General features: G+C 45.1%; 1 protein-coding gene across 1 annotated transcript; it reads left to right on the top strand.

Annotated features, from left to right (window-relative positions):
* The first annotated feature begins 9,505 nt into the window (after positions 1-9,505).
* Positions 9,506-10,414, top strand: LOC124686817 (NDR1/HIN1-like protein 10). Its single transcript, XM_047220709.1, has one exon. It carries the CDS (start codon positions 9,661-9,663, stop codon positions 10,297-10,299), a length of 639 nt encoding a protein of 212 aa, XP_047076665.1. The 5' UTR covers positions 9,506-9,660; the 3' UTR covers positions 10,300-10,414.
* The last annotated feature ends 602 nt before the right edge of the window (positions 10,415-11,016 follow it).

Here is an 11,016-nt window from a genome sequence, read left to right as displayed (position 1 = left end):
AACAAAAGTAGGAATCACTCAAGGAGGAAGCCACATGAATATTTAGAATATATGATACGGACAATGGAATGAATATGTAACGTTATTATGTACTTCATTTCCTTATTTTGTACAATCAAGTTCACTTCATTGACTTCATCTGGATCGAAAAAGGATAACCATTGTAAAACAGTTCTTACTTTCGAATTCTTCAATCTGTTCGCGAACGAAACTTGCCAAATAATCGGGAGAATCATAAGTGAGCATCATTCCGGCGAAGAAGCTGTCGAAAACTTTCGATGTCGGCCTGAAAAACACGAAACAACACAATGGTTAATGATCTTCAACAAGAATGCACAAGCTCCAAACGAAAAAGTACACAACGACTAAACAAAAAGATGCACAAGTACTAAAAACAACCATTGACATGTACTATTTATACGGCGAACAAGTACTAAAAAACTGCGTTAAATACTATTGAATAAAACTATGTACACAACACACTACCTACCTTGAATACATACGGGTAAAAATTAGCCTTGAATATCCAAATAAACCTCATTGCATAGATACCACGGTCACGCCTCGCGCTTGTCCTAATGGTCAAAAAGAAAGAAACAATTAAATCCAAACACGAGTAAACAAAATAAAATCATAGTTCACATTAAGGAAAGATGATTACTCGAACAAGAAGGGGTGCCACAAACTTTTATCTTGAACGATGAGATATTTAATCTCTCGACACCATGAAGATAACTCGTAAAGTTTCTTAAATGATTTGCACTTGAAAGAATAAAAAATAAAAGTTATTGTTGTCATGTGTAAATAATTATTTAATTAGCTAGATTACAACGAAAACCATACAATTCTTTGAGTAGAAGCCATCTGAGCTTCAGTCAACTCCAGCGAGCTAGACACTCTAAATTTCCTGAAATGGAAGTCGACAAAGATAACCCACCAATGGCTGTAATCGCAACAAGTAATGTAGACCTGTTTGAAATTAAACAATCACACGAGAAATAAGAAAGCATCCACGATACTTGTAGTAGAAAAAATATAAGCGCCAAACAAAACATGACAAACATGCCTCTTCCCTATCCAAACTATAGTACTTCGGATCATGTTCACCAAAGCTTGCGAGCAAGATGAATAGGGTCAGCCTCATCCACATCAAGAATATGCTTGGAAAAAACAACAAGAAGATGTTTAAAAAACTAAATGCTAAAAACATTTAGTTAAAAAATAAATAAATCTAAAACATATACACATGACGTACCGCCAAAGAGCTCGGAATAAATAAGAAATCAAGACCATCATCAACGCACTTAAGAAAAACATCCATAACGAAGGATCCATGAAACCACCACCCTTCATAGCAAGGTAGAAACTATGCCAGGTCGACAGGACTTACCACCAACTTCAAGTATTTTCTCGGAAGCTGCAATTGTTAAAAACAACAAGAATAAACATCCGTATATACAAAAATAGATGAAAAATAGATGGAAAATTGAATTCCAATGGTTACCCTTCAATGTAATTCCTAGGAGCCTCAAGTACATCAGCAAACAACATTCTATGCAAAGCGATTACTGAGGACTTCCTCTTCCCCGAGATAGCTCCTTAAGCTCAAGACAATCATCGGAATCGCCGTACGCATAGGAATCATACTCTGAGCCACGAGAACTACCTCCAACAACATTTTCGAGTTTCGAGGCTCCTTTCCCTTGCATGTACATGGCCCGAACGCTCAAGACAACAATCCTCAAGACAATAATCGAATCGATGTACGCATTGCCATCACCCTTCTGTGCCACAGAACTACCTCCAACAACATTTCCAGTTTCAGGCTCCTTTCCCTTGCATGTACATGGCCCCGAACGCTCAAGACAACAATCCTCAAGACAATAATCAGAATCGGTGATACTGCATTGCCATCACCCTTACAGTGCCCACAGAACTACCTCCAACAACATTTCCGAGTTCGAGGCTCCTTTCTCTTGCAAGCACATGGCTGCTTCTTCAACTCAATTGACAAAGAGAAACCATATCACGCATCGATCAGCAAGACCACGTCCCGTTCTTATCATCGACGAAATGAAGATAGTCTTCCACATTTCTTTCAGCTTAGAACGTAACTGTAAATAAAAAACACAATTAAGAATGCAATTTACAATAACACAATAATTAAAAATCAAAAGGCATAATAAAAAACCTTACATCATTATGCATTTCACCGGGAAACATATACGAGATGTGACGATCGGCCGCTTCACGAAGATGGTCGGGAATATCGACACGAGAGTGAAAACCTGGATCTGCCATCTTTTCCAACTCGAACAAGCACTTTGGAGAACACTAAAATTAGTTCAGGTACAATGTGTGCGGCTTATCACTTTCGAAACTAGAAAAAACGAGGACAACAAAAAAAGATTACAACGAAACCACCTTTGTCGTCGCAATTGCATATCTTCACTACACGTCTAAAACGATACGCGCCTTTGGCGCAAATACATCGACAACCAAACAAACCAAAAGAAAGCAACATAATTTACACGCATGCACTTGGCGAAGACGTGTAACGAAGCAGACACCTTTGCTGCCGCTAAACTCTACAACAAATAGGTGCACAAGTACAAGAGATATACGTGCACAAGTACAAGAGATATAGGTGCACAAGTACAAGAGATATAGGTGCACAAGTACAAGAGATATACGTGCACAAGTACAAGAGATATACGTGCACAAGTACAAGAGATATAGGTGCACAAGTACAAGAGATATAGGTGCACAAGTACAAGAGATATACGTGCACAAGTACAAGAGATATAGGTGCACAAGTACAAGAGATATACGTGCACAAGTACGATAGACTAAGCTACGCAAGTACGGAACAAATTGTCACACGAGTACCAAGGTCAAACACGAACAAGAACAAGACACAAAGGACGACAAGTACCAAACGAAACGGGTGGACATACGAAGTACAAAACCATCTTATGAACAACCACTTGGACAAACCCTAGAAATAGTTCGAGGTACGATGTGTGATAAAACTAGACCAAACGGTACAACAAAATACACGAGATAGAAACCACAAGAACCACCGAGTCATCGAATCTGCATGTCAACACGACACGGGAAACTCGGCGGCTCATCCGGAAGCGGGTAAATCGTCAAGAAAAAACACCAAGAAACCCTAAATAGTGAAACTCAGCAGCTCATCCGGATGCATGTAACCACGAAATGTGGAATTATACGGCTACTCCGACAAAGGCAAACCCTAACTAGTGTTACTCGGAAAGTGTATAACCAAGAAGAGGCGGAAGAAATCGATGAAAAAAGAACGACTTTGCGAGAGAAAACGCATCCGCATCCGCCTTCCGCATATTTTCCATTTGAAAGTGCTACCTCCCTCCCATTAATTCCCCGAGAAAACTCACGGCCCGGAAATACAAAGGGAAAATACTGATTCGATCTAATCGAATCAAAGGGAAAAACCAAGATCTTAGAAACCCTAAGAAGGCGAGAAAAACGCGACGGCGCTTACCCTTGGAGCGGGAAAAACGTCCGCCGACGATGAGTTGCGAGAGGTTCTCGACAGCAACGGAGGAGAAGGGAAAATAGCAGCGCCGCCGACGAGACGACCAGCCGAAGGAACCGGAACCCACGACCAGCCCGGACGACGAGAAGAAGAATAAGGGAAAAAACGGAGATAAAGGCGGACGCGAAACGGGTCCCTGTAAACCCGTTAAGTGAGAAGCGGACCCGTTACGAGAAGTGGACGGTTCGCAAAATCACCAGAAAGCAACACGTGTCGAGCGCGGAGGAAGTCCACCGGCAAATTCCGCGCCCCACGTTCAACCACGTGTCGCGCGCGGAGAAAGTCTCTTCCCTTCTCAGAGGTCGGCCTTTTTCTAGAGTTTTCCGTGGTTTAATTCGCCCAGATGGGGATTCGAACCCAGGCCATATGGTTCAAAGAACAAGCTTGTTACCACTGGGCTACTGATCCAGATCTTGTCGACATCTTGGACCATCACAACTAGAACCAAGCGAGTGCCGGTGGCGAGCTTGAACATTACGGCAATGGTGGAGGCGAGAGGTTGCGAATCAATCCGACGCCTCAAGGCGAACCAGGGAAGGGAAGATGACGTCGGGCATGCGGCTGAGCGTGGGGAGACCGTTGGTGGTGGTGCGGAGTCCGGGGGTTGCCGGAGTGTCGCCGGCGTCGAGCTCTGCGGCGGTTAATGGCGGTCAAGGTCGAGGGAAACGAACCGGAGAGGGAGGAGGAGCGGGAAGGGGTTGGGGAGGATGCGGATCTTTACCATGAACGTGTAGATGACCTCAGAATGGCACGGGAGACTCTAGGGCCGCCGGATTTTCGCCGGAAGGTGATGGCCGGAGTGCGGAATCGGCGAGCTTGCCGTCAAATTAGAGAGTCTCGGGTCGATTCCTTGGTTGGGGATAAAGAGGACGATGATGCGGTTCTTCCGGTGCCCTCGGCACGGCGGGGGATGGTCTATAGAGGCGGCGCCATGGCGAGGTGGAGGAGGTGGTGTGGGTTCGTTTCCTCTTCGTTTGCTTACATAGAGGTGAGGAAAACGATGGGGAGAAGAGGAGGTAGTGGTGGCGGGTAGAGGGAGGATGCTAGGGTTTGCGGATGCGAGGGGATAAGAAGGGGGCAGGTGAGGCGAGGTGGCCGCGGTGGTTGGGAGAGGAGGACCATGTGCGGTGGTCCATGGCGGAGGAAAAGAGCTCACGCTGCCAACGTGAGGGGAGAAGACGACGAGCGGGAGCGTCTCCGGGCGAAAAGGTATCGGGCCGAGAGGTGGTTTGGGCCGCGGCAAGGAGGAAGAGAGAGGGTTGGGCCATGGGGAGAGAGGGGGAGATGGACCAGGGAAAGAAGAGAGAGGCCCGGTCCGGGGTTAGCTAGGTTTTATTTCAAAACTTGTTTTCCTTTTTATTTTGAATCTGTTTTGAAAAACCAACTTGAATCAAAAACAGAACCAAACAATTTTCATATTGAATTTTAAAACATTTAAAAATAAGTTTATTTGTTAGATAGTTTTGGCGATAGGGCTTTGTTAAAGGAGAAGACATAGAGGATGTTTATTAAATAAACCATATGAGAGGAAGAAACAAAATAGTTTTTTTATTTAAAATAATTTTTTATTTTGTTAAAATCATGTGGATGATATGATGCATGATGATGCACAAAAGAAAATCAACAAACAATTCTAATAGGGGTGCTACCCGGGGCCATTACAATGAGGTACCTTCTTGTGTCTAAGATTAATGTGCTTTGCGTGTGTGACGTCTAGAGGTGGGCATTCAGTCATGACGCGGTCTATTTCAAATTCAGTCAGAAAAAAGTAATGATCGAAATATACTTGTTATTTTTATTACCCGACAAATTCGGGTACTCAATAATTCGGGTCCGGGTTCGGTCATGACCGAACAGTGTGGCCGACGTTGTGAACGCAAAAGTTAGACATTATTTAGTAAAAGGTTGACAATATTTTAGATGTATTTTGGATTTTTTTCATTGCATATATTATTATCAATTGGCACGAATAAATGTTCAACAATCTAAACAAAAAAGTAACAACGCTACAAAAGTTTATGAACATTCAACAATATCACATGTCACACATATCACACAATCTAAGATTGGGACTGTCTTACGTAAAATTCGGTCAGTTCGGTCTATTCGGTTACTCAGAACAAAATGACCGAATTGACCAAACTTAATTCGGTCTATAAAATTTTCTACCCAATATTTTATCGGTCATTTCGGTCTCGGTCTTTTCGGGTTCGGTCTCGGTTTTTTCAGTTTCGGTCTTCGGTCATCGGTTTTTTTGCCCACCGTGACTGACGTCCAAACAATGTTTTTGAAGTTTTCCCCAGTTTTGATTCATGTTTTTTTTTTCGATAAAGAGTTTTGATTCATGTAGGAATCCAAGAACATGGGATCTAAATTTCTATTTTTTTTTATTCCCACTATTTCTAGTTTATACGTTCTAAAGGAGGCCTTAAAGCATCTTCATCGGCACACCCCAAATAGGCGCCAGCAGGTGCGCTGGCAGTGTTCTATTGGGGGCACCGACACCTGATCCCTAATTTGCGGAGAGGTTGCACATACCGATGATCCCGATAAGAAACCCTAAAAAAGACTGTAAAGAATAAAATAAATTTTAATTTAGATAGAAATAATACATAACTTCATTACATAGTTGCAAAATGTGAAATATGGGTGAAACCTATACTAGAGGCTCCCAATCACCCAAACTAGAAAAACTAGATGGTTATGTGCATCCGCGCCTTCTTCGCTGCGATGGAAGGATATCCAGAAACCTACACTAGTGGCTTCAATTGGCACTCGCATATTCCCGACAAAGAAAGAACATCCAAAAATCTAAATTACAGGTTCTGCTCATTGTGATAGTGCCTGCAACAGGATGTATCGTCAAACACCTTCACCCTGAGCTCGCCGTCGCCTTCCCACTTGAAGTTCACCAAGCAGCCGACCTACAGGTTATGGGCGCGAGCGAACTTCTCCCAGTCAGTGTGTAGGAACATGACCTTCCCCATCAAACATCACCTCGACAGGTCACTGACAAAAGTCGCAGCTGGCTTCCTGCAAGTGCACGCTAGCCGGCTCCCGGCCGGCGAGATATTGCGCAAACTTCATCATGAGCCTTTTTGAACCGACTGGGTCCTCATTGATGAGGACAACGAACTCGAAGAACTTGAGGTGGAAGCAGTCCGACAATCGCGAGCGTTCAGGGGGTGGAGATCCTGCACCCCGGCCCCCTGTCGCGGCAGCCTCGACGGCTGCAACCGCGGCCCATAGAACTAGCTATGGATCGACTGCGGGATAAATTGGAAGACGGTGCTAGGGTTTGTGTGAGGAGGAGCTGGTGCCCGAGCGCTCATTCCAGCAACTGCCAAGCGGGCCCGAGAACTTCCAAAGGGGTGGACATGAGGTTGCCGATGATTGTATTAGCCTCCAAAACTGGCCGACTACTTTTAGGATGCGTTGTTATGGCCGAAACAAAGCACCGAACCCCCAAATCTCTATTGAGGTCGCTATAGAGAGCGTCGGTGAAGATCTCTAGGAAAAGTTGAATCCATATCTAGCATTAGCCAATGTCTTGTACTGATCCTTAGTGTTAGATTTAGACATTTTGCTTTGATTTGTGAACCTTTTTGTGTTAGACATATGCCCGAGGGGAAATATATATTAACTACTACGGTGGTGGTGGTGATACGATGATGTTGGAAGATGCGTTGCCTCTAGATCTGATCTCTGTACTTGTTTGGTGACGACGAGGACGATTGGCTTGATTGCGGTCTGGAAGTATGGCGTGAGGTCATTCTTGCAAAAATCTGGGATCATATTGTATTTTCCTTTATTTTTAGAGTTGATCATAATCGGTTTCGTCAATGAATTTCATCAGTTATTATCTGAAAAGAAAAAACTACTCCAGTTTAGATTGTAGATGCGTTGGACAAGCTCGATATACCTAGGATCAGGCTACTGACGCGGATAACAGTCGTACGGCTTACCTTGCGATATTATTCTACTCCGTTATAGCATCAAATATGTTACCGGAAATTCAGTTCGGCTCCTGGGTGCGTATGCTCCCTCTACCAAAAAATCATATTTCGAAATGTCGAAAAATTTGGACAAACAATTCTACATGTACATCTCCATAATATACGTGCGTTCGTCAAGTTTCACGAAAAACCAATATTTTGTGTGGTCTATATAAAAAAGAGAAAGTTTATCTTGTGAAAAGCATTATTTTTAGCACTGCATTTTGTCTTTTTTACACACGTCACATGATAAGTCGATTTTTTATGAAACGACTTTGTGAGCACGTAGCACGTGAAGATGTACGTGCGAACTTTTAGTTTCAATTTTTTTAAAAATTTAAAATGTATGTAAGATGCATTTCAACATATAGGGAGCATATGCACCCATGTTCCAAAACACCGCTCCCGTCACACTATATACTTTGCTTGCTTCAATTCTATAAGAGGACCCTACCACGTCAAAATATGATGTCAATGGTTGCAAACTCCCTCAGGATTTAATTTTTCACTATGGTAAGACGAACCGGCATTTTTGATTCTGTCTCCCTCTCTTGACATGGAGGTAGGGGACCCGATCTTTTTTTTTTTTGAGAGCAACCACATATTTCATTAATTGAACACCAAGTTACATGAAGCAACACATGTGGAAACTAAAAGACAAACCGGGATAAAATGATTATTCTGAATTTGCAGATAAAAAACCTAAAAGATCGAGAAATACAAAACGATCTTTAGGGTTTCCTGCAACCACCGTAGCCAGCGGCCGCCGTCCAATTCCAATGCCGCCGAGACGAACGCAAGAATAGACGCCGAGCCTCCACCGTTGCAAGATCCAAAAAAGCACCATCGCCAACGAGGGTTTGTGAGTCGATGAACAGGCCTGCTGCAAGCAGCGAGGCACATGTCGCTGTGGCACGTCGACCGGGGGACGTCCCCGTGCTGTCCTGGACCAAGATACGCCGCCTCCCGTCGACGAAGTCGGAGAAGAACGACATAACCACCACCTCCGGACCAACATCTTCGCTCCAGAAGAACCACCTCGCCCCGGCCCCCAGCGCCGTCGTGGACAACGACAAACGCCGGTGACACGTTGAGAAACAGATCTCGCCAGATCTGAAGAACGGCGAGAAGACCAAGCCGCCGACCTGAAAGATCGACAAGCACACGTTGCCAACAACTCCGAGACGCCGCCGTGAAGGTCGCCGCCGGTGTGGGAGTGGAGTTGTGGCAGATTTATTTGCCCGGGCGCCGCTCCCACCACCCCAACGACGCACCATAGGAGACAAAAACTAACCCTAACTACTAGGCCAGAACGGAGGAGCGAGGTTCCCCCTCCCTCATGCCGCCGCCAGAGCGGCAAGCAGAGGGAGAGGAAACCAGGCCCAACGCCCTGATCGGAGATTGGGAAGATTGGGGATCGGGGTGGTGGGGTAGGGGACCCGATCTGTGACACTTGTGGTTGTGGCAAAACAAACAGCGTGGAGGACCAACGTTAAGTCAAGTCGTCGGCTCAGGCATGTACCTGGGAAATTGTCGAATTGGATGTTTCTTCAGTGGAAAATGCGTGTACCTGGGAAATTGTTAAATTGGGTGTTTCTTCAATGGAAACTCTAAATTACTTCTATTTTATACATTTGTTCCTATAAATACGACATGTGTATTTCAAGACAAACTTTGAACAAAAGAATGAAGCAACAATATATCCATTATGTAGTATATAATTAGTATTATTGGATTCATATTAAATTTTTTTGATGATGCTAATTTATACCAATAAATCTTTGTATATTTAAACTATATTTTTTGTTAAAGAAAAATTTGAAAAAGATACGCGCCTTGAACAAGGAAGTAGTATAATGTATACACGTAGGGTATAGGATGCTCCCAAGTGTGAATAAAAAAAGAAGCAAAAGCTCCAGACATCACATGCCATGCTGTCACATATACTTTGCTTTGCTCCATTCCACCAGGACCCTTACCCAGAGCTCAAATCCTCAGACCTCAGGTCAATGGCAAGAAACTCCTCATTATAAACACCACCATCTCCTCCAAGATCTGAATCAAGAAAAATCCCCGGAGGCAACAATGTGCGGCTGCGACGACGATTGCTGCGGCTGCATCTCTTACAGGACCCGGGAGAACATCAAGTACGGTTGCATCTGCTTCGGCATCGTAGCCGCCATCGTTCTCTTCGCCGTCCTCCTGGCCGCCTACGCCTTCCTCCGCCACATCACCATCATCGTCGAGGACGCCTCGCTTACCAGGTTTGCACTTCTGACCACCCCGACGACGGCGCTCGCGTACAACCTCTCGCTTACGCTGAGCGTCCGCAACCCGAATTGGGCGATGACCATGAAGAACACTGAGCCGTTTGAAGCTGCTTACAAGTTCGACGGCCAGCAGTTCGACCGCGTGCAGCTCGCCGACAAGGGCTTCAAGCACTCCCCCGGGAAGACCATCCTGTACCGCCTCGCCACGAGCTCGGAGAGCGACTACGTGTCGCTGGGCAACGCCGGCGTGGCGGAGTACAAGAAGGAGAACCAGACGGGGGTGTTCGAGCTTGAGGTGGCGCTGACCCGCAAGGTAAGCTACACGGCGCGTTACACCAAATGCAAGATCGAGGCCACCTGCCCGCTCAAGCTGCGGATCGAGCAGCCCGGCGCGACCACGGTGGTGTTCGAGAAGGTGAAATGCAAGCTTGCAAAGGCAGAGAAGAACTGCTAGCTAGAACTGAATTGATTTCTTGTACTGTTTCCGTTGCCTGCTGGTTTGTAATTATTTCAAGTGTGTGTGTGTGTGTGTGAAATTCTCCCCATTCTTTGATGCAAGATGCAGTAACTTTTGATGCTATCTTGCTATTCCAAAAAATAGATGTTTGATGCTATTTTGTTGGCTCAGTATGCTATCTTGTCATCAGCATCCATCCCCAAATACTCGCGTAGACTATAGAAGTGCACGCGACATGTGCAAACATTCGCAAAACCAGGGAAAAAAAAGTTCATAACCGTATATATATAGCAACTCTGGCGGACATACAGTGATTTGGATAAAGACATCTCCATCGACTCGATGCAAACGGATATGGGTGTTCGTTTGCGTCCATGGGTCACGAATGCGTCACTGCGAACATAGCGTGGTCAGCCCCCTTCCCTCTAGCGCCCGCTTGGCAGCGCCCTCCTTGCTTCATCTTCTGTGGGCCAATATTGGCAAGCAACATCCATGAGGGCTTTTCTCCATCCGTTAATGGTGTTGCCTCGTCTTCCGCGCTCCACTGCTGGTGCGGGCGGCTCTGGACTTCCGCTTGGGGCATTGAATGCAAGACATAGCATCCACCATTTTATGGGAGCATGCCGCTTTCACTCCTCGCCAAACAATTGCTATAGCCAATGACCAGCTCTTGTGAGCACGCCGGCACAATTGGAAAAGGATGGACCTTCCGCA

The sequence above is a fragment of the Lolium rigidum genome, chromosome 2 (assembly GCF_022539505.1).
Source record: "Lolium rigidum isolate FL_2022 chromosome 2, APGP_CSIRO_Lrig_0.1, whole genome shotgun sequence".
NCBI lineage: Eukaryota > Viridiplantae > Streptophyta > Magnoliopsida > Poales > Poaceae > Lolium > Lolium rigidum.
Note: the sequence above shows the minus strand (reverse complement) of the source record. Positions and strands in the feature narration are given on the sequence as shown.